The 27,927-nt window shown below is 44.3% G+C and overlaps 1 protein-coding gene across 8 annotated transcripts in view; it reads right to left on the bottom strand.

Moving 5' to 3' along the window:
* The window catches only part of LOC111957288 (astrotactin-1), a 247,681-nt gene that overhangs the window by 185,876 nt on the left and 33,878 nt on the right, over nt 1-27,927 (bottom strand). For all 8 annotated transcript variants that reach the window (XM_070436721.1, XM_023978078.2, XM_023978080.2 and 5 more), the window contains exon 2: nt 20,191-20,378. In XM_070436721.1, the coding sequence (XP_070292822.1) occupies nt 20,191-20,378 (188 nt within the window). The remainder of the gene's footprint in view (nt 1-20,190; nt 20,379-27,927) is intronic.

Here is a 27,927-nt window from a genome sequence, read left to right as displayed (position 1 = left end):
AAGGTCCCAGTTCCAGCCATCACTCTGGTTGTAATTCCGATGGTGTCCACAAGATGGTAGCAGTGTACGTGCAAGGTTCCAGACGGATAACTTGAAGTATGAGCGAGCTATGTGACATTTAGTGTGAAGTCACCCAGGTACATTTGGGTGAATCGTCAAGGAGACATTTGCATTCATATTACATTTTTCTGCAAGAATATCGTCAAATCTGTATACTTGGACTTTGATTTAGCTTTTCCAGTAGCCATACTGGAAACTAGTAGCCATATTTTAAGTTCAAAATTGGCAAAACAACCAGTTTTCATAACTTCATGACTCTGAATATTCTCGTAATTTATGTCCAAAATGAAAAGGCCTGCTGTTGTACAAGGTTAGTAGCTACATTTTACGACAGATATATAGCTTMCGAATACTCCCGTAAAGCCCAGGTCATTGGCTATCAAGCTAGCTTTGTTTGACCCCGATTGGTGCTTATTTGACAAAGTTAGAGTCGTTCAAGTGAAGACCACCCGCGTCATCGGCGTGCCATGAAGGCGTCGCCCTCTGACCAAATATGGTGTCCTATAGGATATACTACACCCCTAATGATATAGTGAAGTATCGTTACGTTCTAGGATCTCTGAGGAATACATACGAACGCGATTTGACTGGTTGAAACAACATTTAGGGTGAGATTTTCACAGATTCCTTTCTTATATATGGACCTTTTTAGGATATGAAAAAGTATTTTATCTAAGAAAACGACACTTCATGTTATCTCTGGGACCCGTTGGATGATAAATCAGAGCAAGATTTCAGAATGTAAGTACACATTTCACCTTCAGAGGTGAATTTATCAAACCTTTTGTTGTTAGGAGCTCTCCTCAAACAATAGCATGGCCTTTGTTTGCAGTAATAGCTASTGTAAATTGGACAGTGCAGTTKTATTAACAAGAATTTAAGCTTTCAGCCGATATAAAAGTGTAAATGCAATTTGCATAAGTTGTTTGCCTATTCGGCATAGTCAAGGACATTAACAAATCATGCCTTACTATAGGTCACTTATGCAGCAAATCTGTACGCACAATGTTAGGGGGGAATGAAAGTTAGAATAATTTGTTTTGAATTGATTACTTTTTTACGTTACTTTCAAAGTCAATGAACTATTTCAAACTAGTCTAGTTTAGATTGAAATAAAGCAGAAATATAACTAGGCCAGAGAGTTACATTGTTTTCCATAATGTTGTGTCTCTACTACCGTTAAATGAGATTACATGCTATTTTCAAATCAACTACCTAACGTTTAATTGATTATGTGATTGAATTAAACCATGCAACAATTAAACCGTTAATAACCTGGGGCACCACGGAAGCATTAGTTTATATAAAGCGGCTATCTCCCGAATCCACTCTTAAATATCTGAAGATCTTTTATATCAATAGCATTATTCTTTTCCTTCTATCAATCTCATCTGAACATCGTAAAATTCTTGGTTTTTTGCACGAACCCTAGCATAAATTGTGAATCAGCAACATACAAATTGGCTTAATTATATATTTACTAACTAACTAACAATCACAGAAATACATAACAAACAAACAGTAGATATTGGTTACTAACAATGATAGGAAAGAGTCCCTAGTGGGCTAAGCCATTATGACGGCTTGGTAGACAAAGGGAAGGGGTGTGGACTGAGAAAGAGCGGGAAAGAAAAATGGATTCATTACACAGTCTATAATTATATTCACTGAAATGCTAATCCTTTGCTCATTCGAAAAGAAAATGCAATTAATATTAACGCCCGGATGTCGYAGTTGACTTCTCTGTTGGAATCCGGTCCGTCTGCTGGACAGTTCATCGGAGTTCATCAGAGTCTCTCTGGTTGCGTTTCCCCGAAGATCAAAGTATTTTGTGGGTATTAAAATGGATACTTCAGAGTACCCTTCGGAAATGTGCTCATAGCATAGATGTTTTGGCGGTTGTCTGTATTCTTGTCCTAAGTTTACGTAATTTCTAGCTGCAGACTAGTAATTTGTGTCTAAGATTTGCTCTTATTCTGTAGGGATCGATAGTCTCAGAATTTAACAATTTCCAGCCTTGGAGCCAATGCTCCACGTGGAATAGTCATGTCTTTGGTAGAGTTATACGTAGTTTAAACCACTTCACACACCACCGTCACCAGGCATGTTTTCGTCTCAGAAATTCATCTGCAACCTCAGCTCACGCTGGGTTTTGCTTAGACTGATGTGAATTTCATCCGGAGTGGGTTTTATACGTAACAGTAGAGAAGGGCGGTCCGTGACGCCAAATGTGATGTCTGGACACACAGGGGTGTGGCCACTGACTAGTTAATCTTTATATGAAAATCCATACTCTCATTTAGAAGGTTAATATCACATTACATCTTTTCACAAATAGTTTCATGTTTAATCACATACTCTTCACAATATTTAGATGTAAACTTGACAGCTGGGAAATGTACACTTTAAGAGATACCGTTGTGTGTTTCCTGTACTTCATGAGATCACTAAATGAAACACACTCGTCACAATTGTCTCTTAAGTGACCACGGACTGTTCCCACATTCTCAAAAGTAGCAATATTGTTTAATTCTCCCATTTGGGGGATTTAGGTGTTTGGCCAAGTGAAGGCCTCTGTGCTCTCTCCCTCTCTTTCTGCATAACCAGGGGGAGGGAGTCTCCACCAGGAATTTATGACCTGAGATGACAAAACCTGGGTGTAGGAGAGAGAGTGAGAGAGGGGGGGTGGGGGAAGCCACGATCTACACCCAGAAAGGGTCACGTCATGACAATAAGTACACAGAGTAGCCCCAGCAAAATAGAAAAAGTATCCAGTTCCGGTCTGGGAGGGTCCAGAATTATTTTTCTTCAGAAAGAGCTCTATTTTCGTGGGTATCAATTAGGCATAGGTCTAGGCCTAAAATGCCTTCAGAAAGTATTCACGCCTCTTGACTTCGTCCAAATGTTGTTGTTTTACAGCCTGGAATTGTGTTTTTGAAATGTTTACAAATAAATAAAACATTTAAAGCTGAAATGTCTTGACTCAATAGATATTCATCCCCTTTGTTATGGAAGCCCAAAGTTCATGAGTAAMAATGTGCTTAACAAGTCACATAATAAGTTGCATGGACTCACTTCGTGGGAAATAATAGTGTTCAACACATACTGTAAGGTCCCTCAGTCGAGCAGTAMATTTCAAACACAGATTCAACCACAAAGACCAGGGAGGTTTTCCAATGCCTCACAAAGAAGGGCACCTATTGGTAAAAAAAGCTGACATTGAATATCCTTTTGAGCATGGTGAAGTTATTAATTACACTTTGGATGGTGTATCAATAAACCCAGTCACTACAAAGATACAAGCATCCTTCCTAACTCAGTTGCCGGAGAGGAAGGAGACCTCTCAGGGATTTCACCATGAGACCAATGGTGACTTGAAAACAGTTAAAGTTGAATGACTGTGATAGGAAAAAACTGAGGATGGATCAACAACATTGTCATTACTCCACAATACTAACCTAAATGACGGAGTGAAAAGAATGAAACCTGTACAGAAAAACATACTCCAAAACATGGATCCTGATTGCAACAAGGCACTAAAGTAATACTGCAAAGAATGTGGCAAAGCAATTCACATTTTGTCCTGAATACAACGTTTTATGTGTGGGGAAAATCCAATACAACACATTACTGAGTACCACTCTCCATATTTTCAAGCATAGTGGTGGCTGCATCATGTTATGGGTATGCTTATAAACGTTATGGATTGGGGAGTTTTTGTAAGGGGTGCGAACTGGCGGCAGAGAAGTCAGACGCAGGAGAGAAATAACAGTGTTTCCAATGGCGCAGTTTATAAACAAAACCCACCGGAAAACATAATAATAAAATAAATGGGTACATAACCCAACGCACACCAGGACAGACAAACAATCACCGACAAGGACATGAGGGGAAACAGAGGGTTAAATACACAACATGTAATTGATGGGATTGGAACCAGGTGTGATGGAAGACAAGACAAAACAAAAGGAAAATGAAAAGAGGATMAGCGATGGCTAGAAGGTCAGTCACTTCGACCGCCGAACGCCACCCGAACAAGGAGAGGGACCAACTTTGGTGGAAGTTGTGACAGTACCCCCCTGATGCGCGGTTCCAGCAGCGCGTCGACACTGGCCACGGGGACGACCCGGAGGGCGAGGCGCAGGGCGATCCGGATGAAGACGGTGGAACTCCTGCAGCATAGATGGGTCCAACACGTCTTGACCGGAACCCAGCACCTCTCCTCCGGAACGTACCCCTCCCACTCCACGAGATACTGAAGGCCCCTCGCCCGGTGCCTCGAATCCAGTATGGAGCGAACGGAGTATGCCGGGGCCCCCCGATGTCCAGAGGGAGCAGAGGAACCTCCCGCACCTCAGACTCCTGGAGCGGGCCAGCCACCACTGGCCTGAGGAGAGACACATGGAACGAGGGGTTAATACGGTAATCGGGTGGAAGCTGTAACCTATAACAAACCTCCTTCACTCTCCTCAGGACTTAAAATGGCCCCACAAACCGCGGACCCAGCTCCCAGCAGGGCAGGCGGAGTGGCAGGTTTCGGGTCGAGAGCCAGACCCGGTCCCCCGGTGCGAACACCGGCGTCTCACTGCGGTGGTGATCTGCATTCCTCTTTTGGCACGTCACGGCCTGCTGAAGGTGGACACGGACGGCTTCCCATGTCTCCTCCGCGCGCCACTCCYCCCGGCTATAGGACCGCAGAAACCTGTGGATCGGTTTTCTAAGTCCTGTCGTCTCCTCCCTTTGCCCGGTCTCCCTAYGGCCCTACAGACTGCGGAGACTCTGTTTACTCACGTCTTCCGGCACTACGGGGTGCCTGAGGACATAGTTTCTGATCGGGGTCCCCAGTTCAAGTCCTGGGTTTGGAGGGCGTTCATGGAGCGTCTGGGGGTCTCGRTCAGCCTGACCTCTGGTTTTCACTCCGAGAGTAATGGGCAGGTGGAGAGAGTAAACCAGGATGTGGGTAGGTTTCTGCGGTCGTATTGCCAGGACCGGCCAGGGGAGTGGGCAAGGTACTTCCATGGGCAGAGATTGCCCAGAACTCACTCTGCCACTCCTCAACTAACCTTTCGCCCGTTCAGTGCGTGTTGGGGTATCAGCCGGTCCTGGTTCCGTGGCATCCGAGCCAGACCGAGGCTCCTGTGGTGGAGGAATGGGTGAAGCGCTCGAGGGAGACCTGGGAGGTAGTCCACGGGCACCTGAAATGGGCCGAAGGGCGGCAGAAAGCGAGCGCTGACCGCCACCACAGTGAGGCCCCGGTGTTCGCACTGGGGGACCGGGTCTGGCTCTCGACCCGAAACCTGCCCCTCCGCCTGCCCTGCCGGAAGCTGGGTCCGCGGTTTGTGGGGCCATTTAAAGTCCTGAGGAGAATAAACAAGGTGTGTTATAGGTTACAGCTCCCCCTTATTACCGTATTAACCCCTCGTTTCATGTGTCTGTCTTCAGGCCGGTGGTAGCTGGTCCGCTTCAAGAAGCTGAGGTGCCTCCGCACCCCCTGGACATCACGGGGGCCCCGGCGTATGCAGTGAGAGCCATACTGTATTCCAGGCGTCGGGTGAGGGGCCTGCAGTACCTTGTGGATTGAGAGGGGTACGGTCCGGAGGAGAGATGCTGGGTGCCGGTGGAAGGACATCTTGGACCCACCTCTGCTGAGTGAGTTTCACCGCCTCCATCCGGATCGCCCTGCGCCTCGTCCTCCGGGTCGTCCTCGAGGCCGGCATCGGCGCACTGCAGGAGTCGCGCGTCGGGGGGGGGGGTACTGTCACGACATGACGTGGCTCCTCTCCCTGTTCGGGCGTTGCTCGGCGGTCGTCGTCACCGGCCTACTAGCTGCCACCGATAAATTTTTCCTTTTCGTTTGTGTCTGTCTGTTTTGTTTACACCTGTGTCCTATTAGTTGATTTCGGTGGGTTTATTAACCTCCGCTGCCTGCTAGTCTTTGTGTGGGATTGTTTGCTGTGGTTACTTTGTTAGGGGTGCGTGTCTGCACCACAGGGTTTTCTTTCTCACGGCAGTTGTACCGTTTGGAATGTGTTTAGGAGAAGAGGTTTCTCCTCCGTGTGTAGCGTTTATTTCCCTGTGTGTGGCGACCTCGKTTGGGCGTGTCCCCCCCCATGCTGTTGTTGAGTTGGGACTTCTGAATAAACGATTGTGCCACTGGGACTTCCTTGCTCTCCTGCTCCTGATTCCTGCACCTCCCTCCTTCTAGGAGGCACGTAACAGCGTGCCTTTATGCATGAATCAATCTGCTCTTCTCTTTATGCTTTGGGTCCACAGTCAGCACACAGCTTCGGGGCCTTGTGTGAGCAAGCCCAACAAACAAATCGGTTGCACTGCACACAGTTTTCATGGGCCTTGTTTCGTGTGCACCTGCCGCAGGTGTAGCATAATCTCTCTGAAGTGGTTGTGTGGCATGGTCTCTCTGAAAAAGTCCACCCCATACCTATCAGATGAAAATGACTCCACATCCATGCTATTTCTGCCGTATGCCACGCGGACATGCAGAACAAGAGTGCAATGAATGCTTTGAGTTTATCCATAGACATGTCCTTTTCTGTGTGCATGAGCGATAATAAAATATYGGATGTGCTGCAACATCTGCATGTGACATAAACTTGTCAATCTTTTCTACCCAAACCGTGCCATCCCTCCCAGACTCCTGTCTCACCGTGGCAGTTGGGATCTGTTGGCTCTTTTACGTTTTTTCAACAGCGAGGCTCAGGCATCGGAGGCAGAGGCTCGAAGTCAACATCAGACGCACATTTTGTTACGTTACAGACATATTCTAAAATGGATCGACCATGAGGTCGAAAGATGTCCGTAGAGCTCTGAGACAGGATTGTGTCGAGTCACAGATCTGGAGAAGGGTACCAAAAAATGTATGCACCATTGAAGGTCCCCAAGAACACAGTGGCCTCAATCATTCTTAAATGGAAGACGTTTGGAACCACCAAGACTCTTCTTAGAGCTAGCCACCCAGCCAAACTGAGCTATCGGGAGAGAAGGGCCTTGCTCAGGGAGGTGACCAATAACCCAATGGTCACTCTGACAGAGTTGCAGGACAACCATCTCTACAGCACTCCAACAATCAGGCCTTTATAATAGAGTGGCCAGACGGAAGCCACTCCTCAGTAAAAGGCACATGACAGCCCGCTTCTTCGAGTTTGCCAAAAGGCACCTAAAGGACTCTCAGACCATAAGAAACAAGATCCTCTGGTCTGGTGAAACCATGATTGAACTCTTTGTCCTGAATGCCAAACGTCACGTCTGGAGGAAACCAGGCACCGCTCATCACCTGGTTCATCACCTGGCCAATACCAACCCTACGATGAAGCATGTTGGTGGCAGCATCATGAAGTGGGAATGTTTTTCAGCGGCAGGGCCTGGGAGATTAATCAGGATCGAGGTAAAGATGGAGAAAAGTACAGAGAGATCCTTGATGAAAACCTGCTCCAGAGCTCTCAGGACCTCAGACTGAGGTGAAGGTTCACCTACCATGGGGACAATGACCCTAAGCACACAGCCAAGACAATGCAGGAGTGGCTTTGGGACAAGTCTCTGAATGTCCTTGAGTGGCCCAGCAAGAGCTGGAGAGACCTGAAAATAGCTGTGCAGCGACCCTCCCCAACCTGACAGAGCTTGAGAGGATCTGTAGAGAAGAATGGGAGAAACTCACAAAAACAGGTGTGCCAAGCTTGTAGCGTCATACCCAAGAAGAATCAAGTCTGTACTTGCTACCAAAGGTGCTTCAACAAAGTACTGAGTAAAGGGTCTGAATACTTGTAAATGTACTGCAAACATTTCTAAAAAAATGTTTTTGCTTTGTCATTATGGGGTATTGTAATCGCAAAAAAACGATTTAATCAATTTTAGAATAAGGTTRTAATGTAACAAGATGTGGAAAAAGTCAAGGGTCTGAATACTTTCCGAATGCACTGTATGTCAGATACTCCAGTGACGTGGCTTAAATTCTGGCATTAATGCTTAAAAAATCTATTTAATGACAACAATGAAATCAAATGTGACAATTAGGAGCAGTATTTTCTAAAGGTTTATGATCCAGTTCAGATTTTGACAGTGAACAAATGTGAAAGTTAAACCCCCATTAAACACACGATGGGGTTTCATTGGAATAGGGTATTAATGACATGAACTTAAATCATTTAATTTAATTTACAATATTTCATAAAGGCTAATATTGCATGAAGGCTGACACTTTTCTTATTAAGGACACATTCAAGTCTCCTGCTGTATTGCAAGTCATGAGCAGGGCTGTGGAGGTCACAAAATTTAGTCAGCCGGTGATTGTCAAGCAAATAACTGTCGGTCTCACGGTAATTGACCGTTAATTAACATAAACACATTTAGCATCTCCTGGCTTCCATTCCTGGCTTCCTACAAGCCACTGATGCAGACCTTTGGAACATCTACATTTAAAAAAAGTTGAATAAATCCATGTAATATAGCCTAAACCTCCACAATAAATTCATTATTTATTTTAGACAGGTTTAAAGAAAATTGTAGTCTATTTCAGAATAACAGAATTGAATACTCTGAGTTGTCCTTATGTTAGGTCCTGATCTGGCTATGCGAAATGGCTGTGGGCTACACTAGTTAATTTAACAGACAAGTTTTGCTTAGAATTCAGTGGCATTATTTAATATTACTTTTAAGTATGAAGAATACAATTGAACAAAGCTGAATAAAATGTCAATTATATTTTCTCCAAACGATTTGAGGGAGTGCGCACATGCAGCTTTCCTGTGTTGAGAGGTTAATTATGGGCCGGTGGGACGGTAGCTTCCCACCTGGCCAACATCCGGTGAAATTGCAGAGCGTGAATTTCAAATTACAGAAATATAAATATTTAACATTCATGGAAATACAAGTATTATACATCAAAATAAAGCTTAACTTCTTGTTAATCCAGCCGCTGTGTCAGCTTTCAAAAAGGCTTTACGGCGAAAGCACACCATGCGATTATCTGAGGACAGCGCCCCGCATACAAAAACATGAAAAACATTTTTCAATCAGGCAGGTGCGACACGAAAATCAGAAATAGCGATATAATAAATGCCTTACCTTAGAAGATCTTCTTCTGTTGGCACTCCAAAAGGTCCCAGTTACATCACAAATTGTCCTTTTGTTCGATAAAGTCCTTCTTTATATCCATTAAAACTTCATTCAATAATCCACCGGTTTCCGTCCTTCATAATGCATACAAAATGAATCCCAAACGTCACAAATAAACTTATCCAAACAAGTCAAWCAACGTTTATAATCAAACCTCAATACGTAAATAAATGATAAAAGTTAAGACGGAGAATAGTATGTTCATTACCAGAGATAAATAACAAAGAACGCACTTTCACCCACGCGCATGGAAACACGGAAACACTACAGCCAAAATGGAAGCCACTTTTCCAAAAACCAGCCTGAAACTCTATCTAAAGACTGTTGACATGTAATGGAAGCCCTAGGAACTGCAATCGGGGAGGACTTCGCCTCATAATAAACATGAAAGCCATTGGAAACAGTGGAAGGCTGAATTATTTATTTTTTGGGATGGTTTGTCCTTGGGGTTTCGCCTGCCAAATCAGTTCTGTTATACTCACAGATATAATTTKAACAGTTTTAGAAATGTTAGAGTGTTTTCTATCCAATATTATATGCATATCCTAGCTTCTGGGCCTAAGTAACAGGCAGTTTACTTTGGGCACACTTTTCATCCGGACGTGAAAATACTGCCCCATACCCAAGAGAGGTTAACAAAGAAATAGGTACTCCTATATGCTTAATTTTCAGTTATTAATATAACTTCAGTTGTTCTACAAACGTTGGGCTATATGTTTGATTATTAATACATTGTAAGGCTGCATGATGCGACTCCAATGATGATTTGAAAAAAGTTGCTTTGAAAGCATGAGCTCTGCTTAATTTTTTTGCAGGCTGTACAGACTTTATCAGTCTCCCATTGAGAATTTGACAAGCACTTGATAATTCCTTGAATTTCTCAGCGGCATCCCCTTTGTGTGGCCGTAAAGCACCCTAAAATACATGCCTTTTGTGGCCAGTGGCCGTTGTGTCCTTGGCCCGGAGTGCTGCGCTGTGCCCTTCTTTCTGAGTGCTGCATGCTCCAAAGCATCTCTCACTCACATTGCTCTCCATCACAAGATCGGGTCTTTCTCACAGGCTACAAGTGAAGACAGAAACATCAGGGATGCAACTGCGTGCGTCCTTATCCAATTCCGAGGTGCATATTGAAGATATTGGAAGAACTGTCCACATTTACTTTTTGTCAGCCAACAAACAGCAAAAGCACTAGCCTATGTCAATCTACTATCCCCCATAGTACAAAAGTAGACCTATTCTAATCTGTACAATAAATACATCTTCCAAACTTAGTCCGGGACAGTTGTGGGATGCGATAGATCCCAAATTAATACAACCACTAGCATAATTTTTACGCAATGTGGCTGACACGACAGATCAGAACGTTTAGCTTAAAATGTTGATCGACTATTAGGCTAATTATTCACATTATAAGCGCAGCAATGCGCACACATCAGTAGGCTATATGCCAAATATTCCATTAGCGGGACAACACCATTATCAAAAGTGACCGCAAATGTGATTATGCATGTAGTGATTTTATTATAAAGGAGCATTTTCATGGTGAAAATTATCTTCCTAAACTTTAAACTTGTGTGCTGCTTATGTATGCCAGTTAGGCTCTAACCTCTTGTAGAAGTGGATTAATTGTGCTTATTTTTTAGGAAGTTAGTTTGGGCACTTTAGTTGTGATACAAACCTTATCAAAACAAATAGCCTGAGAGGGTAGGCTACATGAGGTGTGCGATTCTATGATTAGAAAAAGTAGCAAAAACTGAATTTTTTCTTTGTGGGGCCTGCTAGTGCCTCCGAGTGGCGTGTCAGCAGACTTAGAGCAGCTGCAATCATCTTAGCGCTATAGGTATACAACCAGTCGTGATTGGGAGTCCCACTAGGGCGGTCGCATCAATTGGCCGCGCTCGTCCGGGTTTAGGGGAAGGTTAGGCTGAGGTAGGCGTCATTTGTAAATGAGCAATTTGTTCTTACTGACTTGCCTAGTTAATATAAAAGGTTAAATAAAAAAGTGAATAAAAATTCCAAATATAATATATAATTACAAGTGATAGCTAATATTGTCACCCATTCAGACTATTCTTGATTTAATCTTGTCTTTACATATACTATAATATATGTGTGACTATTTGTTTTGAGTTAGATGGACCATTTATCATGCACCTGTCACGAAACAGGGTCAGGGGGAGAGTAAATGTCATCTGTCACGACAAGCTCTGGTTCTCCATGGTGTTTTAGGTCAGGTCATGACTAGGGGAGTTTCTAGGTATTATATTTCTATGTTGGTGTTATGGTTCCCAATTGGAGGCAGCTGATAATCGTTACCTCTAATTGCGGTCATACTTAGTGTGTCCTTTTTCCCACCTGCTATGTGGGATATTGTTTTGTTGAGTGCCTATTGTGCGCTATGTATTTCCGATTGTTATGTCGTTGTTGTTTTGGAAGTCTCACTATCATATAAAATGTGGAACTCTACTCACGCTGCGCCTTGGTCCAATTATTCATACGACGGTCGTGGACAGAATATCCCACCAAAGCAGGACCAAGCAGCGTGCCCGGAGGTGAAGGAGAGTTGAGCATGGGAAGAGATCTAGGTGGATGCGAGACCCTTCCTTGGCGGAGTCGAGAGGAGTAAAGTAGGACAGAGACGACGCCGGGGTCCGCGGCCACAAACAGCCCAAGGGCACCCCAAGTTGGGGGTGCACAAGGGGCGGTCGGCGAGGAGAGAGAGCAGAGACCGTCTGGGAGTCAATGGAGCAGTTTGAGGAGGATATGGAGAGAGATGTTGGCTATGGAGTATGCTGTATCCTGGTACGTCCTGTGCCCGCTCCCCGCATTCTCGCGGAAGAGTGTGTCACCAGCCCGGTGCAACCTGTGCTGGCTCCACGCACCAGGCCTCCAGTGCGCATCCCCAGCCCGGTACGTCCTGTGCCGGCTCCCCGCACTCGCCCTGAAGAGCATGTCATCAGTCCGGTGCAACCTGAGCCGGCTCCACGCACCAGGCCTCCAGTGCGCCTCCCCAGCCCGGTACGTCCTATGCCGGCTCCCCGCACTCGCCCTGAAGAGCGTGTCATCAGTCCGGTGCAACCTGTGCCTTCCCAGCCGGGTACGTCCTGTGCCGGCTCCCCGCATTTTCCCTGAAGAGTGTGTCACCAGCCCGGTTGCAACCTGTGCTGGCTCCACGCACCAGGCCTCCAGTGCGCATCCCCAGCCCGGTACGTCCCCGCACTCGTCCACCAGTGCTTGTTTACAGTCCGGAGTCTCCAGCGATGGTCTACAGCCCGAAACCTCCAGCGACGGTTTACAGTCCAGAGCTTCTAKCGACGGTTCACAGTCCAGAGCTTCCAGCGACGGTTCATGGTCCGGAGACTCCAGTGACGGTCTACAGCCCGGAGCTTCCAGCGACAGTTCAGTCCAGAGCTTCCAGCGACGGTTCACAGTCCAGAGCTTCCAGCGACGGTTCACAGTCCAGAGCTTCCAGCGACGGTTCTCAGTCCAGAGCTTCCAGCGACGGTTCACAGTCCAGAGCTTCCAGCGACAGTTCACGGTCCAGAGCTTCCAGAGACGGTTCACAGTCCGGCAGCGACGGTCCACGGTCCGGACACTCCAGTGACGGTATACGGCCCGGACCTCCAGCGACGGTTCAGTCCAGAGTTCCAGCGACACAGTTCAGAGCCTCCAGCGACGGTCCACGGTCCGGAGACTCCAGTGACGGTCCACGGCCCGGAATCTCCAGTGACGGTCCACGGCCCGGAGCTTCCTGCACTGGTGCCATGGCCGGAGCCTTCCACTGCGCCGATGCCCAGTCCAGACACGGCGTCCAGTCCCGCTCCATGGCCGGAGACTTCCTCTGCGCCGGTGCCCAGTCCAGGCACGGCGTCCAGTCCCGCTCCATGGCCGGAGCCTTCTTCCGCGCCGGTGCCCATTCCGGGCACGGCGTTCAGCCCGGCTCCATGGCCGGATCCTAGAGTGGGTGCTACGTCCCGCACCGGAGCACCTTTGAGGGGGGGGATACTGTCACGCCCTGACCATAGACCCCTCGGGGTTCTCCATGGTGTTTTAGATCAAGTCGTGACTAGGGGGGTTTCTAGGTATTATATTTCTATGTTGGTGTTTATGGTTCCCAATTGGAGGCAGCTGATAATCGTTACCTCTAATTGGGGATCATACTTAGTGTGTCCTTTTTCCCACCTGCTATGTGGGATATTGTTTTGTGTGTGTGCCTATGTGCGCTATGTATTTCACGATCGTTATGTCTTTGTTGTTTTGGAAGTCTCACTATCATTAAAATGTGGAACTCTACTCACGCTGCGCCTTGGTCCAATTATTCATACGACGGTCGTGATATCATCTATGTACTTAAATAGCGAATGGAGGACGCTTTTCCCGAGGTTCATTTTCATGCCAGCCAGGTAGGCTATACTCCTGTTGTAAAGATTAGCAATGTACTTAATATTAGGAATGTTGGGAAATACCTCTAGTAGAAAGCTGATGGGATCCTCCTCTTTTTAATAGAGGCCATCACTGTTTTCTCATGCAATTGCATAGCCTATAGAAATGTTGCACAACATGAGCTTAGGGGCTCTCATGAAGTGTTTGATTGACATCAATGCAAATGTAATTGAACATCTAGAGTGATTAGAAGGACAATAGAGTGCTGAGTACCAGGCAGTTAGCAAGTTTAGTAGGCTACTAATGACCATCAGCAGCATCAGAGCTTGGAGAAGCCTAATTACCGTGACTAAACGGTCACGTGGAATTTGACTCCCTTCATGACTCATGACCGCCGGTGTGGCAGTAATAATATCACCGCAACAGCCCTAGGTATGATCATTAAAGAATACACAGTACGTTCTCAGCTATGATGTGGGCGTCCCCCTAGGGTCAATACTGGGGCCCCTCCTGTTCAGCCTGTAAATGAATGATCCGCTTTCTGTCTSTACTGGGTCTGAAGTTCAAATGTATGCAGATGATACAGTGATATATGTGCATGCAAACAAGCTGCACAAGAACTCACTACTGTAATGGTCAAGGTTACAAAGTGGCTCAGTGACTCATGTTTGCATCACAATGTGAAAAAAAGAGGGCAACTGATGCTACGGAGACAGATGCCTATTTGTCAGGGGAGAAGTTCCAGGCTGTATCCGATTTTAAGTACCCTGGCATCATACTTGATTGCAACCTCTCTTTTATAAAGCAGGTGAAAAAGGTAACTAAAATAACAAAGTTCAACCTAGCTAATTTCCGATTCATACAACATTTTTTGACTACAGAGGTAACAAAACTGTACTTCAATGCTATGATACTCCCCCACTTAACTTCACTAGGGTAGGGGGCAGCATTCGGAATTTTGGATGAAATGCATGCCCAATTTAAACTGCCTGCTTCTCGGGCCCCGAAGATATCATATGCATATAACTGGTAGATTTGGATAGAAAACACTCTAAAGTTCCAAAACTGTTAAAATASTGTATGTGAGTATAAGAGAACTGATTTGGCAGGCGAAAACCCGAGAAAAATCCATTCAGGAAGTAGTTTTTTGGGGGGTTTTGTAGTTTTCTATTCAATGCCATTACAGTATCCACTTGATTGACTTAGGACTCAAACTGAAGTTTCTATGCCTTCCACTAGATGTCAACAGTCTGTAGAAATAGTTTCAGGCTGGTATTCTGAAAAATGAGGGAATAAGAGCATTCGGAATGACTGGACGCTAAAGTGTCGCAGAGCTTTTTCATGCGCTCGACAGAGAGAGAGCAATTCTTGTTTACCTTTTAAATTGACGACGTTATTGTCCGGTTGAAATATTATCGATTATTTAGGCTAAAAACAACCTGAGGATTTGAATATAAACATCGTTTGACATGTTTCTATGAACTTTACGGATACAATTAGGATTTTTTTGTCTTCCTGTTTTGACTGCGTTTGAGCCTGTGGATTACTGAAGAAAACGCGCGAACAATGCGGAGGTTTTTGTATATAAAGAAACTTTATCGAACAAAAKAAACATTTATTGAGTAAATGAATGTCTGCTAAGTGCAACCATATGAAGATCATCAAAGGTAAGGGATTCATTTTATCTCTATTTATGACTCTGACTCTGTTCTACTTGGCTGCTTACTGTTTGTAATGAMTTGTCTGCTGGGCTATGTTCTCAAATAATCGTAAGGTATGCTTTCGCCGTAAAGCATTTTTTAAATCTGACACTGTGGTTGGATTCACAAGACGTTCATCTTTAAACCTATGTAAAATATGTTTTGTTTTCTGAATTTTTATAATGAGTATTTCTGTATTTGAATTTGGCGCCCAGCAGTTTCACTGGCTGTTGAAGAGGTGGGACGCTAACGTCCCACATACCCAAGAGAGGTTCCAGCGACGGTTCACAGTCCAGAGCTTCCAGCGACGGTTCATACTGCTGAGTTGAGCCCAAGCTTGCTGTACAGAATTAAAAGCCATTCAGTCAGTCTACAAACAGGCTCTCAAAGTGCTTGATAGAAAGCCCAATAGCCATCATCACTATTACATCCTCATAAAGCATGAGCTTCTGAGTTGGGAATATCTTGTGCAATACACTGTCTTGTACTCAAGATCCTAAATGGCCTGGCTCCCCCTCCACCTAGTACTTTTTTTAAAACAGAAAGCCCAAACCCATGGCAGCAGATCCACAAGGTCTGCCATGAGAGGTGACTGTATAGTTCGCTTAAGGAAAAGCACCTTTTGTCAATCTGCTTTCTCTGTGAGAGCTTCCCATGTCTGGAACACACTGCCACCAGACACACACAACTGCACCACATATCGCACCTTCACAAAAAACATAAAGATATGACTTAAGCCCAATCAGACTGTGAGGTGTGGAAAGACTTTGTTACTTTTATGTATTTCGTTTTGTTGCTTTTTGTGTAATTGCTCTGTCTGCGTGCTACGTGTTGTTTGTCCAATGATGCTCTGAATTTTTGTCTGCATTGTTATTGTAATAGTTTTTAATAACCTGCCCAGGGACTGAGGTTGAAAATTAGCTGGCTGGGTAAAACCGGCGCTTTTACTGAAATGTTGATTAATGTGCACTGTCCCTGTAAAAAAAAAACTTTTTACTCAAACTCTTGAGAGATTCAGAATGTGAAAATGTAATCTCATGAAAATGAAATAAATGTGTAATCTATTCTAAATATATGTTTAATTATCAATAGTAGAAGTCTCAATTTGCTTAAAACAACTGAGAGAATATAAAAGCATTACTAGCTTAAGAGTTTTGGGATTCTCGGCAGGACTGTCTTAGCTTTTTCGAAACATTGACTGGCTAGCTTGTAGTATAGTTTAATTTGCTGTATAATTATGTGAGAATTTGTTTGATTGACAGACTCAATACTGTGCCATCGGTTCCCAGCTGGAAGAGATACACACAAAAAATACTTTAGCCTTCGAAACTATGAACATAATACTTCATTCAAAATGTTGGTTTAGATTACTCTAACTGAATTTCCTCTTCCTTCCATCATTCCTTCCGGGTGGATATGTGTGGGCCCCTTAAATTGTATAACATTACAAACTTAACTTTAAGGATCTTCTATCATTAATATTGTTTACGTAGCGAGACAATCTTCAAGTTCAGGGGCTTGTACTTGCATTAATGAATGGGTCACTGCAATTCTGCTTGCCCGATGGACCTTAACTGATCTAGATGACATTTGAGGTGCAAGAGGAAATAGTCATTCCGTTAAAGGGTGTGAGCAGCCATAAATCAAGGTATTATCGGGCACTTAAACCAGAAGTGCAAAGGTCTGAGGGGTTGCCCAAAGGAAAACTGTTGGTAATGTTGTAAAGAACGTCTTGAGTCCGGGGCCCGGCCGGGACAATTATTTCTGAATTTCTTATGTGATATTTTTTAATTGAAAGTATGAAATCTTCGTTGTTTGAGTTATTCCTTCTGATCACCTAGTATACAAATATAGATATCAAACTGTTATATTATATCAAACAGCAAATATGAGTTATATATGGACTGTTTACTATACACTAAGTGTACAAAATATTAAGAACACCTGCTCTTTCCATGACAGACTGACCAGGTGAATCCAGGTGAAAGCTATGATCCCTTATTGATGTCACTTGTTAAATTCACTTCAATCAGTGTAGATGAAGGGGAGGAGACAGGCTAAATAAGAATTTTTCAGCCTTGAGACAATTGAGACATGGATTGTGTGCCATTCAGAGGGTGAATGTGCAAGACAAAAGATTTAAGTGCCTTTGAACGGCGCATGGTAGTACGTGCCAGGCGCACCAGTTTGTGTCAAGAACTGCAACGCTGCTGTTTATATTTCATGCTCAACAGTTTCCGATGTGTTTTAAGAATGGTTCACCACCCAAAGGATAGCCAGCCAACTTGACACAACTGTGGGACGCTTTCGACACCTTGTAGAGTCCATGCCGCAACGAATTGAGGCTGTTCTGAGGGCAAAAGGAAGGTGTTCTTAATGTTTTGTACACTCAGTTACTCCAATACATCGGAGACATTGTAAAAATATATATTTTCAAGATCAATTAAGCTACGCTAAATGTAGGCTATTGTGAGGGTTATAGTATTTTCATGCACATTTTAGTGTTATTTAACATCTAAAAAAATATTGTATCTGCCTCCTCTTCAAAATGTGTTTCTTGTTTTACTATAGGTTGGCCATAAGAAAATAAATTCCTTCTGTGTTGCTTCTGCTCCCATCTGCATCAAATTTCTTAAAGCCATACTGTCAGTTCCCAGGAAACTCGATCCTCTTAATTCCCATCTGAGACGGGAATTAGTAACCCTGGCTGTAAACCAGCAAGAAGGAGCACTGGGATGTTTACTAAACACTATACCAGCAAAATATGTGAACTTCAAATGTGTATATATAGGAGGAGAAGCAAAACATACAAGACTTAGGGTTCTATTCAATCTGTATTGCTGATGCGTAACAGATTGCGTAGATCAAAATGTTAAGGTCATTTCCGATTGAGCTGCATTTACCGTGAATGCGGTCTCCGCTAACAAGCTGTRAAGCTGAACCTCCGCAATACGGATTGAATAGAGCCCTTACACTATTTATTATTTTAGGAAGAACACTGGCAACCTGTCAGAGAACATTGGGGACTTGTCTGAGACCTTAATCCAATGTAAACAGTGACCGATACAGCACATGAGCCATAAGAGTCCCTAAGAGCTTATTTCCTACCACACAAAATCTCCTCATATAATATTCAATAATTTTTTTGTATACCACAGCTTCTCAAAAATATATATTTGGGATGTCTTCTTTCATGCAGTAGCGTAGGCATAACGATATTCCTCTCTCCATCTATACCAGAGGTACTCAACTCTTAACCTATGAGGTCCGGAGCCTGCTGGTTTTCTGTTCTACCTGATAATGAATTGCACACACCTGGTGTCCCAGGTCTAAATCAGTCCCTGATTAGAGGGGAATAATGAAAAAATGCAGTGGAAGTGGCTTCGAGTTCMAGAGTTGAGTTTGAGGGATCTATACCATAAATAAGATCACAATATTAAGGGAAATGAACGTTTTACCAATGTTCTGGAGCATTTGTAAACATACAAAGGTTTTCCAATGCTGTGACTACACTCCCTTTGCATTTAACGGGCATAGTAGAGGTCTTCCTGCAGAAGGAGTGACTCTATAAAAGGGTGGCTCCACGTGTGGTGGATGGTGCAGAGTAGTAGGTGTTAGGGGGTGCTTGTTGTTCCCTCTGCCTCTGGGCCAAAAGAGAACTGAGGACATGTGTTTCCACTTGCAGGAGCTCACCTGCGGCTGAACATGGAACACAAGGTAATTCATCCATTATGGATGTTGAAGCAGAGCAGCAAAGGAGACTGTGGTCACCTTGTGGAGGAAGAAGCACACCAGTTCTTATCATGGCAGTTTGAATGGCCACTAGGTGAGGGAAATCCCTATCCCCTTCTGGTGACAAAACTGAGTTTGGTGCAGTTCAGTGAGCCTGCATCTCCATGAGATTAAGCCCCAGTTATAGCTGGCCTCTTTTCAAGCCTCAGGTTGGACTGCATTCATCCAAGAGCTTTAAACTGTTCCATGGTGGGCCTGGTGGTCTGGCAATGAACTGTGCATGACAGGTCAAGCTGCTGTGTAGAATCCTGGCTTGAATCATCTGCCATCGAGCCATGCTGGTGGCTGTGGCGTATGGCGGAACAATGGAAATGGCTCAGTGACATGTGTGGGGTGGGGAGAGAGTGGCGGTTAGTGGGAGAGAGAATGGTGGGGCTGTGTCTCGGGGCAGCACGTATCCTCAAGGAGCTGACGAAGTGATGCAATGCTGGATTTATGAGGCGGCCCTCCAACTGAGCGACAAGCTGCAGCGAGCGAGGCCGGAGCGGGAGCACAGCGCAGCAGCCATCTGTTGCTAAGTCTGTCCTATCTGCATGCTAATCCTTTCACACCTCCATAAGAGATTTGTGACTGTATTGTCGAGCAGCTTTTAGGATAAGGAGATAGCAAGGGGAATAAAACAAGGAAACAACAGCCAGAAGGATGTTAAATTTAGATATGGAAGAAAATATGAGATGGGAAATAAGTTTACCGGCGGATAATCGTTGCATAGATAAATAAACTGAAAGAATATGAAAATGTTTCAGTCTACCTTTTCATTGGGTACTAACATGCAAAACATGCAGAGGAGACTCAAGGTCAGCATATCATTTGACATTCAGTAAGTGCCTCTACAATGTACCTAGTACCTACTAGAATAATTGTTCTCATGCTGACTAATCATTTGTTAAAATGTCCAGATGTACTTTGCATTAAAAATCTGTCATCCATCAATGTAGCTGTTCAGTACAAACCTTCCATTGTAACATGTCCACATGTACCAAGAAATGCACAAAGTTCTAATGCTTATATCAGAGCAGCGCACATAATTGAAAAGTAACATCCTTGTCCAACATCTTTATCAAACAGCACAATAAAACACTCTCCATTCCAACCCGAGCCCCACTCAACCAGCACAGTACCGTACCATGACAGAGATGTGAAGGATGCGTAACTCTTCCTCGGCAGAGTCGCTGGCAGGGTAGTCTGTGGCGGACAGGCCGGGGAGGTTCTGGCTGCCATCTTGGTGGTGGATGTGAAAGAGCAGCGTGCCGTTCTCCATCCACTGCTGCCGCCATCGCACCAGAGGAATGTCCTCAGAGTTTCCTGTGATCTCTGCCAGTCATACAGGACACACAGATAAAAGGATGAGTGACACTTTTTCAAATTTCAACATTTCCATTTAAAATCTTATCATATGAGTGAGCGAGGATATGGACCTGGGTTATGAAGCATATTATGATGAATTATTAGTGCATAACCTTTTGGAAAATCTTATGTGCCTTTACAAATATCCATTGCATTATTTTCCAGTAGGGTAATAACTATTACCCTAGTACAGTATCTATTACCCATATAGGGTAAATCCATTTGATAGCACCCCTTTTGAAATGAACAAAACCTTCCATACATATTTGCCTATTGTAGAAGTGCTCCGCAAGTTACTGTTTGGACCTGAATGCCAAAACATTTTAGAGATAAAGGTGGTCAAAGTTGACATATTGTCACGCTCTGACCTTAGAGATCCCTGTTTATTCTCTATATTTTGGTTAGGTCAGGGTGTGACTAGGGTGGGTACTCTAGTTTTTGTATATCTATGTTTTCTTTTTCTTTGTTGGCCTAGTATGGTTCCCAATCAGAGGCAGCTGTCTATCGTTGTCTCTGATTGGGGATCATACTTAGGCAGCCCTTTTTCCCACCTTCAGTTGTGGGATCTTGTCTTTGTTTGGTTGCATGTATTTTGCACGACGAAGCTTTCGTTCGTTGTGTTGTTTATTTTTATTTTTTCACTGGTTCACATTTTAATAAAGTATGATGAACCCAAATCACGCTGCGCCTTGGTCTACCCTTAACGACGAACGTTACAGAAGATCCCACCACCAACGGACCAAGCAGCGTGGTCAGGAGGACTGGACCCGGGAGGAAATCCTGGAGGGAGAAGGACCCTGGACACGGGCCGGGGAGTATCGCCGTCCAAAGGAGCAGATGGAGGCAGCGAGAGCGGAACGGCGACTATACGAAGAGTTAGCTCAACGACGGAAGCACGAGAGGCAGTCCCCAAAAACATTTTTTTGGGGGGGCACACGGGGAAATTGGCTGAGGTAGGGTTTAGACCTGAGTCAACTCCCCGTGCTTACCGTGGGGAGCGTGTGACTGGTCAGGCACCGTGTTATGGGGTGATGCGCACAGTGTCTCCAGTGAGCATTCACAGGCCGGTGCGCTCTGTGCCAGCGCATTGGCCGGGCGGAAGTGGGCATCCAGCCAGGACGGATTGTGCCAGCTCTACGCTCGAGACCTCCAGTGCGCCTCCACGGTCCAGTGTATCCGGTGCCTGCTCCATGCACCAGGCTTCCAGTGCATCTCCCCAGGCTGGTGAGACCTGTTCCGGTTCCACGTACCAGGCCTCCAGTATGTCTCCCCATCCTGGTAAGCCCTGTGGCAGCTCCACGCACCAGGCTTCCAGTACGTCTCCTCAGTCCGGTGAGACCTGTTCCGGCTCCACGTACGAAGCCTCTAGTGATGATCCATGGCACAAGCCTCCAGTGATACCGATGGCCCGGAGCCTCCAGTGAAATCCATGGCACAAGCCTCCAGTGATGATCATGGCCCAGAGCCTGTAGTGATGATCCATGGCACGAAGCCTCAGTGATGATCCATGGCTCGGAGCCTGTAGTGATGATCCATGGCACGAAGCTCCAGTGATAATCCATGGACCGGAGCCTCAACTGATAATCCATGGCACGAAGCCTCCAGTGACGATCCATGGCCCGGAGCCTGCAGTGAAAATCCATGGCCGGAGCCTGCAGTGAAAATCCATGGCCCGGAGCCTCCAGCGACGTCCCCGGTCCGGAGCCTCCAGCGACGGTCCCGGTCCGGAGCCTCCAGCGACGGTCCCCGTCCGGAGCCCGCAGCGACGGTCCCCACTCGGACCCGCAGCGACGGTCCCCAGTCCGGAGCCGCCAGGACGGTCCCCAGTCCGGAGCCTCCAGCGACGGTCCACAGTCCGGAGTCTCCAGCGACGTCCAACAGTCCAGCGTCTCCAGCGACGGTCCACAGTCCAGAGTCCTAGCGACGGTCCGACAGTCCAGAGCCTCCGGCGACAATCTGCAGTCCGGAGCCTCAGCGGTGGTTTCCAGTTCAGAGCCTCCGGCGATGATCCCACGGTCCGGTTCCTACTGCAACGATTCACGGTCCGGAGTCTCCGGCGACCGATCCCGGTCCGGTTCCACAGAAACGGAGGGATCAGCGTAGGAGCGGGGGCTACGTCCCGAACCGTAGCCGCCACCAGAGTAAGATGCCCACCGGGCCTCTCCTATAGGTTCAGCGTTTGGGGCGGAGCGGAGGGGGGGGGGGGGGGGAGGGGCGGACGGGGGGTGACTGGGGGGAGGTCTGTCACGCCCTGACCTTAGAGATCCCTGTTTATTCTCTATATTTTGGTTAGGTCAGGGTGTGACTAGGGTGGGTTACTTAGTGTTTTTGTATGTCTATGTTTTCTTTTACTTTGTTGGCCTAGTATGTGTTCCAATCAGAGGCAGCTGTCTATCCGTTGTCTCTGATTGGGGATCATACTTAGGCAGCCCTTTTTCCCACCTTCAGTTGTGGGATCTTGTCTTTGTTTGGTTGCATGTATTTTGCACGACAAAGCTTTTCGTTCGTTGTGTTGTTTATTATTATTTTTTCGCTGGTTCACATTTTAATAAAGTATGATGAACCCAAATCACGCTGCACCTTGGTCTACCCTTAACGACGAACGTTACACCTATTATGCATACCCCACGTCTTCATCACTGGAAAAGATAAACAGTTGAGATTGATATCATTAAAAGCTTCCAAAGAGGGTTGTGAAAGTTTTTGATCATTTATTGAAAAAAAAACATGTTAACCTTAATKTCAATTATCTAAAACTTTTTCAGATATACATATGTTGTAGCTTAGACCTTATTTTACATAATGTACGTTTTTTCTGTTGTACCTGCCATCGATTGTGACACAACATGCTCTTGAATACAGTGTGTGTATCATATTTTGGCTGATAAATGTACTAACATTTTAATAAATGTAAACTTTCAAATGGTACCACTTTGACTTGAATGGGAATTATACTGTCAATCCTCCATAGGAAACCTACTGAAATCATAGAAATATAGATAATAGACATGAACATTTAAGTTGACATTCAACGGTGGGTGGACCAGTGGCCATCTTTGTGGTAGTAATTAGAAGTAAAAATGTCAATGGTTGTCACGTTGGTAACAACGATTCGGGAGACAGGCGCAGGAACGCATAATATTTTTKGGTCATTATACCCCAAATGACGSCGTGCCGTGTAAGGGCACGGGGACGAAGACCAAACAAACACATAACAAAAACACCGGGTTGAAACCCAAACAAAAGAGCGAGGAGTACCTCAAATAAATACACACGCTCACAATGATTAACCCACGGGACGAGACCCGTAATCATCAGAGCAATCCACAATGGCACGAAAGCCAAAACACACAGCACAGGTAATCACATGCACCAACGGATATTGTAACAATAATCGACCCCCCATGGTGAACAAAGGACACATATATACAAATACAATCAGTGGGAATAGGGGACAGGTGTGCGTGATGAAAGTTCCGGAGAGATCCGAGACAATGGTGTACCAGCTAAATTGCTTTGGTCTAAACAGGTATTCCCCAGGAGTACGCGCAATGCCTTCAAGGGTATGCTAAATAAAAATGTATTTCACATTTAAAAAATACAAATATAACATTATTATTATTTWTWTWTTTTTTATTCACATTTTCAAACAGTACATTTTTATTTCCCAAAGGGGCTATACATTTGGGTGAGGTTTTCTACTTGCCTGAGYAGCCTCGCTTCACTGCCAAAAATTAAATTAAACTCTCTAGTGTTCAGCAAAATGACAACACAATGTCAAATACAGGTAGCCGAGGTCAAATAATTAACATCCAATCACATTAACCGTTACTCCACATTTTAGAAACAAAACAAGACAATTTGAAAAATAAGCCACAATAGTTTTTTGAGCGAGACAAAAGACGACTTTCGAGTAGTAAGACGTATAAAAGCAACAGATACCATTAATAAGAAGGGGCTAGAAGCGTCTTACATGGTGAGCTACTGAGTGGCTAGGACAGGCAAACCCATGTGGATAACTTAATTCTTCATGCTGCCGCGGACATGGCTGGGACAATGCTGGGGGAAAAGGCCCAAAGAACTATACAGACAATGCCTTCATCAAACAACACTGCTTCACAACACATCAGTGATATGGCAGGAGATGTTATGAAACAATTATCGCTTCACATACAAGCCAGTGAATTATGTGCATTAAAGCTGAATGAGTCAACAGACGTGCAGGCCTGGCACAGCTCCTGGTATATGTCCGTTACATTTATGGGGGGTCAATTAAGGAAGACATCCTCTTCTGCAAACCATTGGAAACCAGGACAACATGAGAGGATATTTTTAAAGTCCTGGACAGCTTTGTGACATCAAATGGACTTTGGTGGTCAAGATGTGTTGGTATCTGTACTGATGGTGCAAAAACCATGATAGGGAGACATAGTGGAGTGGTAACGAGCGTGCAAGTAGTTGCTCCCGATGCCACTTGGGTACACTGCAGCATCCCCCGAGAGGCTCTTGCTGCCAAGTGAATGCTTGACAGCTTGAAAGACGTTTTGGACACTACAGTGAAAATTATTAACTTTGTTAAAGCAAGGCCCCTGAACTCTTGTGTATTTTCTGCATCATTCAATGATATGGGCAGCGACCATGTAACACTTTTACAACATACAGAAGTYATTGTTATCAAGGGGCAAAGTATTGACATGGTTTCTTTTATTGAGAGAAGAGCTTAAAGTTTTCTTTACTGACCATAATTTTCACTTGTCTGACCGCTTGCATGATGACGAGTTTCTCACACGACTGGCCTTTCTGGGTGATGTTTTTTCTCGCCTGAATGATCTGAATCTAGGATTACAGGGACTCTCCGCAACTATATTCAATGTGTAGGACAAAATTGAGGCCATGATTAAGAAGTTAGAGCTCTTTCGGTCTGCATTAACAGGGACAACAAACAGGTCTTTCCATCATTGTATGATTTGTTGTGTGCAAATGAACTCAAGCTTACAGACAATGTCAAATGTGATATAGCGAAGCATCTGAATGAGCTGGATGCGCAATCACGCATGCCCTGCCCTTGCATGCCCTGCCTCCAGTCCACTTACCGATATCTGAACAAGAGAGCCTCATCGAAATTGCAACAAGCGGTTCTGTGAAAATTCTATTTAATCAGAAGCCACTGCCAGATTTCTGGATAGGGCTGCGCTCAGAGTTTTTTGCCTTGGCAAATTGTGCTGTTCAGACACTGATGCCCTTTGCAACCACGGACCTATGTGAGAGTGGATTCTCGGCCCTCACTAGCATGAAAACTAAATTCGGGCACAGACCTGGGGTGTGGAAATGATTTAAGACTGAAACTCTCTCCAATACAGCCCAACATTGCAGAGCTATGTGCATCCTTTCAAGCACACCCTTCTCATTAACCTGTGGTGAGTTATTCACCATTTTTGATGAACAAATAAGGTTTTATATGTAAGATGGCTAAATAAAGAGCAAAATTATTGATTATTATGATATTATTGTTTGTGCCCTGGTCCTATAAGAGCTCTTTGTCACTTCCCACAAGCCAGGTTGTGACAAAAACTCACACTCATTCTTATGTTTAATAAATGTATTGTATAGGTTTGTGTGTGGCAGGCTTACAATGATGGCAAAAAACAATATTGAGAGTGTGCTGACCCTGGTGCTAGAGGGGGTACGCAGCTGTAGGTTGAATGTTTGAAGGGGTACGGGACCATAAAAAGTTTGGAAACCACTGGTCTAAAGGAATAGGCCCATTATATGAATTTGTTTCTAGAATTGAAATGGCATCCACCCAAGAACATGTTGTGTCTCAACCGATGGCCGGAACAACACATAAACCTAAGATGATGTAAAGAAGGGTCTAAGCTACAAAATATGGCAATATTWAAAAAAAAATCTGAGTTCAGATAATTGACGTTAAAGGTAAAATAAATGTCATAATTGTTATTAAAAATGTATAAAATAGTTTSACAACCCTGTTTGTAAGCTTTAAAATAATTTCAAACTCAACCGTTTATCTTTTCCAGTGATGAAGACATGGATGTCTCCATGGTATGGTGGGGTATGCAAAATGGGTTAACTTTAAACACCTTTATCTCTTGGATGTTTTGGCATTCAGGTCCAAAAAGTTACTTTCTCACCACTTCTTCCAAGGGCAAACATGTATGGAAAGTTTTGTTTAAATCAAAAGGGGATGCAGTTGAATTAAAAATGGATTTACCCTATAGCTACTGTATACACTGAAACATTCAGTTATTTTATTGTGATCTAACTGTGAGTGCTTTTAATTGCATGAGTGTAGTGTAACTAGGTTTATCTGACACTTACTGATGGCACTGTGCCGCAGCAGAGTGGGACCTCCCGGTAAATACAATTTAGGGGCTGGCTTTAACCTACATACAAATTATCTGACAAAGTGACAGGACATTTTTACAGCAGAGAGTTCCCTCCAGGGTCTGGTTCAGCATAAGAATGTTATTAATGAGTCCATCGCCTCTCAGCATGAGGCCACCAAGGCACCAACACAAAGAATGGATTAAAGTAATGTGATTACGGCACAGTATTAGTGTACCACTATTAGCAGAGTACCTCATCTTAATGCACCATGCAGCCTTAGATCACTAAATCCACCATCTCGGTTGGTTACAGTGTTTTGGAGGGAAAACAAAGCATCTGCTTATCTAAAACACATCCTGGGATCTTTGTATCAACTGCATTATTGATTCTATGAATTATACATTAATAATCATCAGATGAAAACATAGAGGGATTTACTGTGAGGTTATTTCCATTTATTGGAAAATAATCTAGAAATCAATACATGGTATTTCAGTTATGAACACAGAACTGCATTAATGCCATATTGCATTTAGCAAATATGCTTCAGTGAGAAAATGATAATGATCGGGTAACCAGAGGTCATATAGACGAAGATKATTTATTTCGGGATTCTCAAGATACTAACTTAGAAATACTTATATTTAATTTTTTAACTTTTGGATTATGTGCATATTGATATTGTATTGCTAGATATTGCTGCATTGTTGGAGCTAGGAACATAAGCATTTCGCGGGCACCTGCGATAACGTGCAAAACTGTGTACACCCCCATTACGCTTTGATTTGATTTKAATTAAATGGCCATTAAGTGAATATAAAAATCCTACAGCTGTAAACCTGAGAGAGTAATTTCAGTATAAGTATTCTAATGTTAAAACATGGAGGCCATCTTCCTGACTGTGTTTTAACATTTTAGCTGATATGTTACACTAACAATTTTGTGACCGTTGTGTTCTGTAGGTCTCTAATTGGTACACTTAGCAGCTGACAAGTAAACCAATTAATCAAATTATTCAGTTTAGATAGGGTGCCATTTAGCCTGGAGCATATTCTGAAATTAAAACTAAGACAGTGATAACACATTTCATGTGTCAATAATCTTTTTTTTTTCTCAGACCTTTACTCAAGCAAAGACTTGCTTTGAGCTTTGTTCATTTCACACAGTT

This window comes from Salvelinus sp. IW2-2015, linkage group LG32, assembly GCF_002910315.2.
Source record: "Salvelinus sp. IW2-2015 linkage group LG32, ASM291031v2, whole genome shotgun sequence".
In the NCBI taxonomy this organism is placed as follows: Eukaryota; Metazoa; Chordata; class Actinopteri; order Salmoniformes; family Salmonidae; genus Salvelinus; species Salvelinus sp. IW2-2015.
Note: the sequence above shows the minus strand (reverse complement) of the source record. Positions and strands in the feature narration are given on the sequence as shown.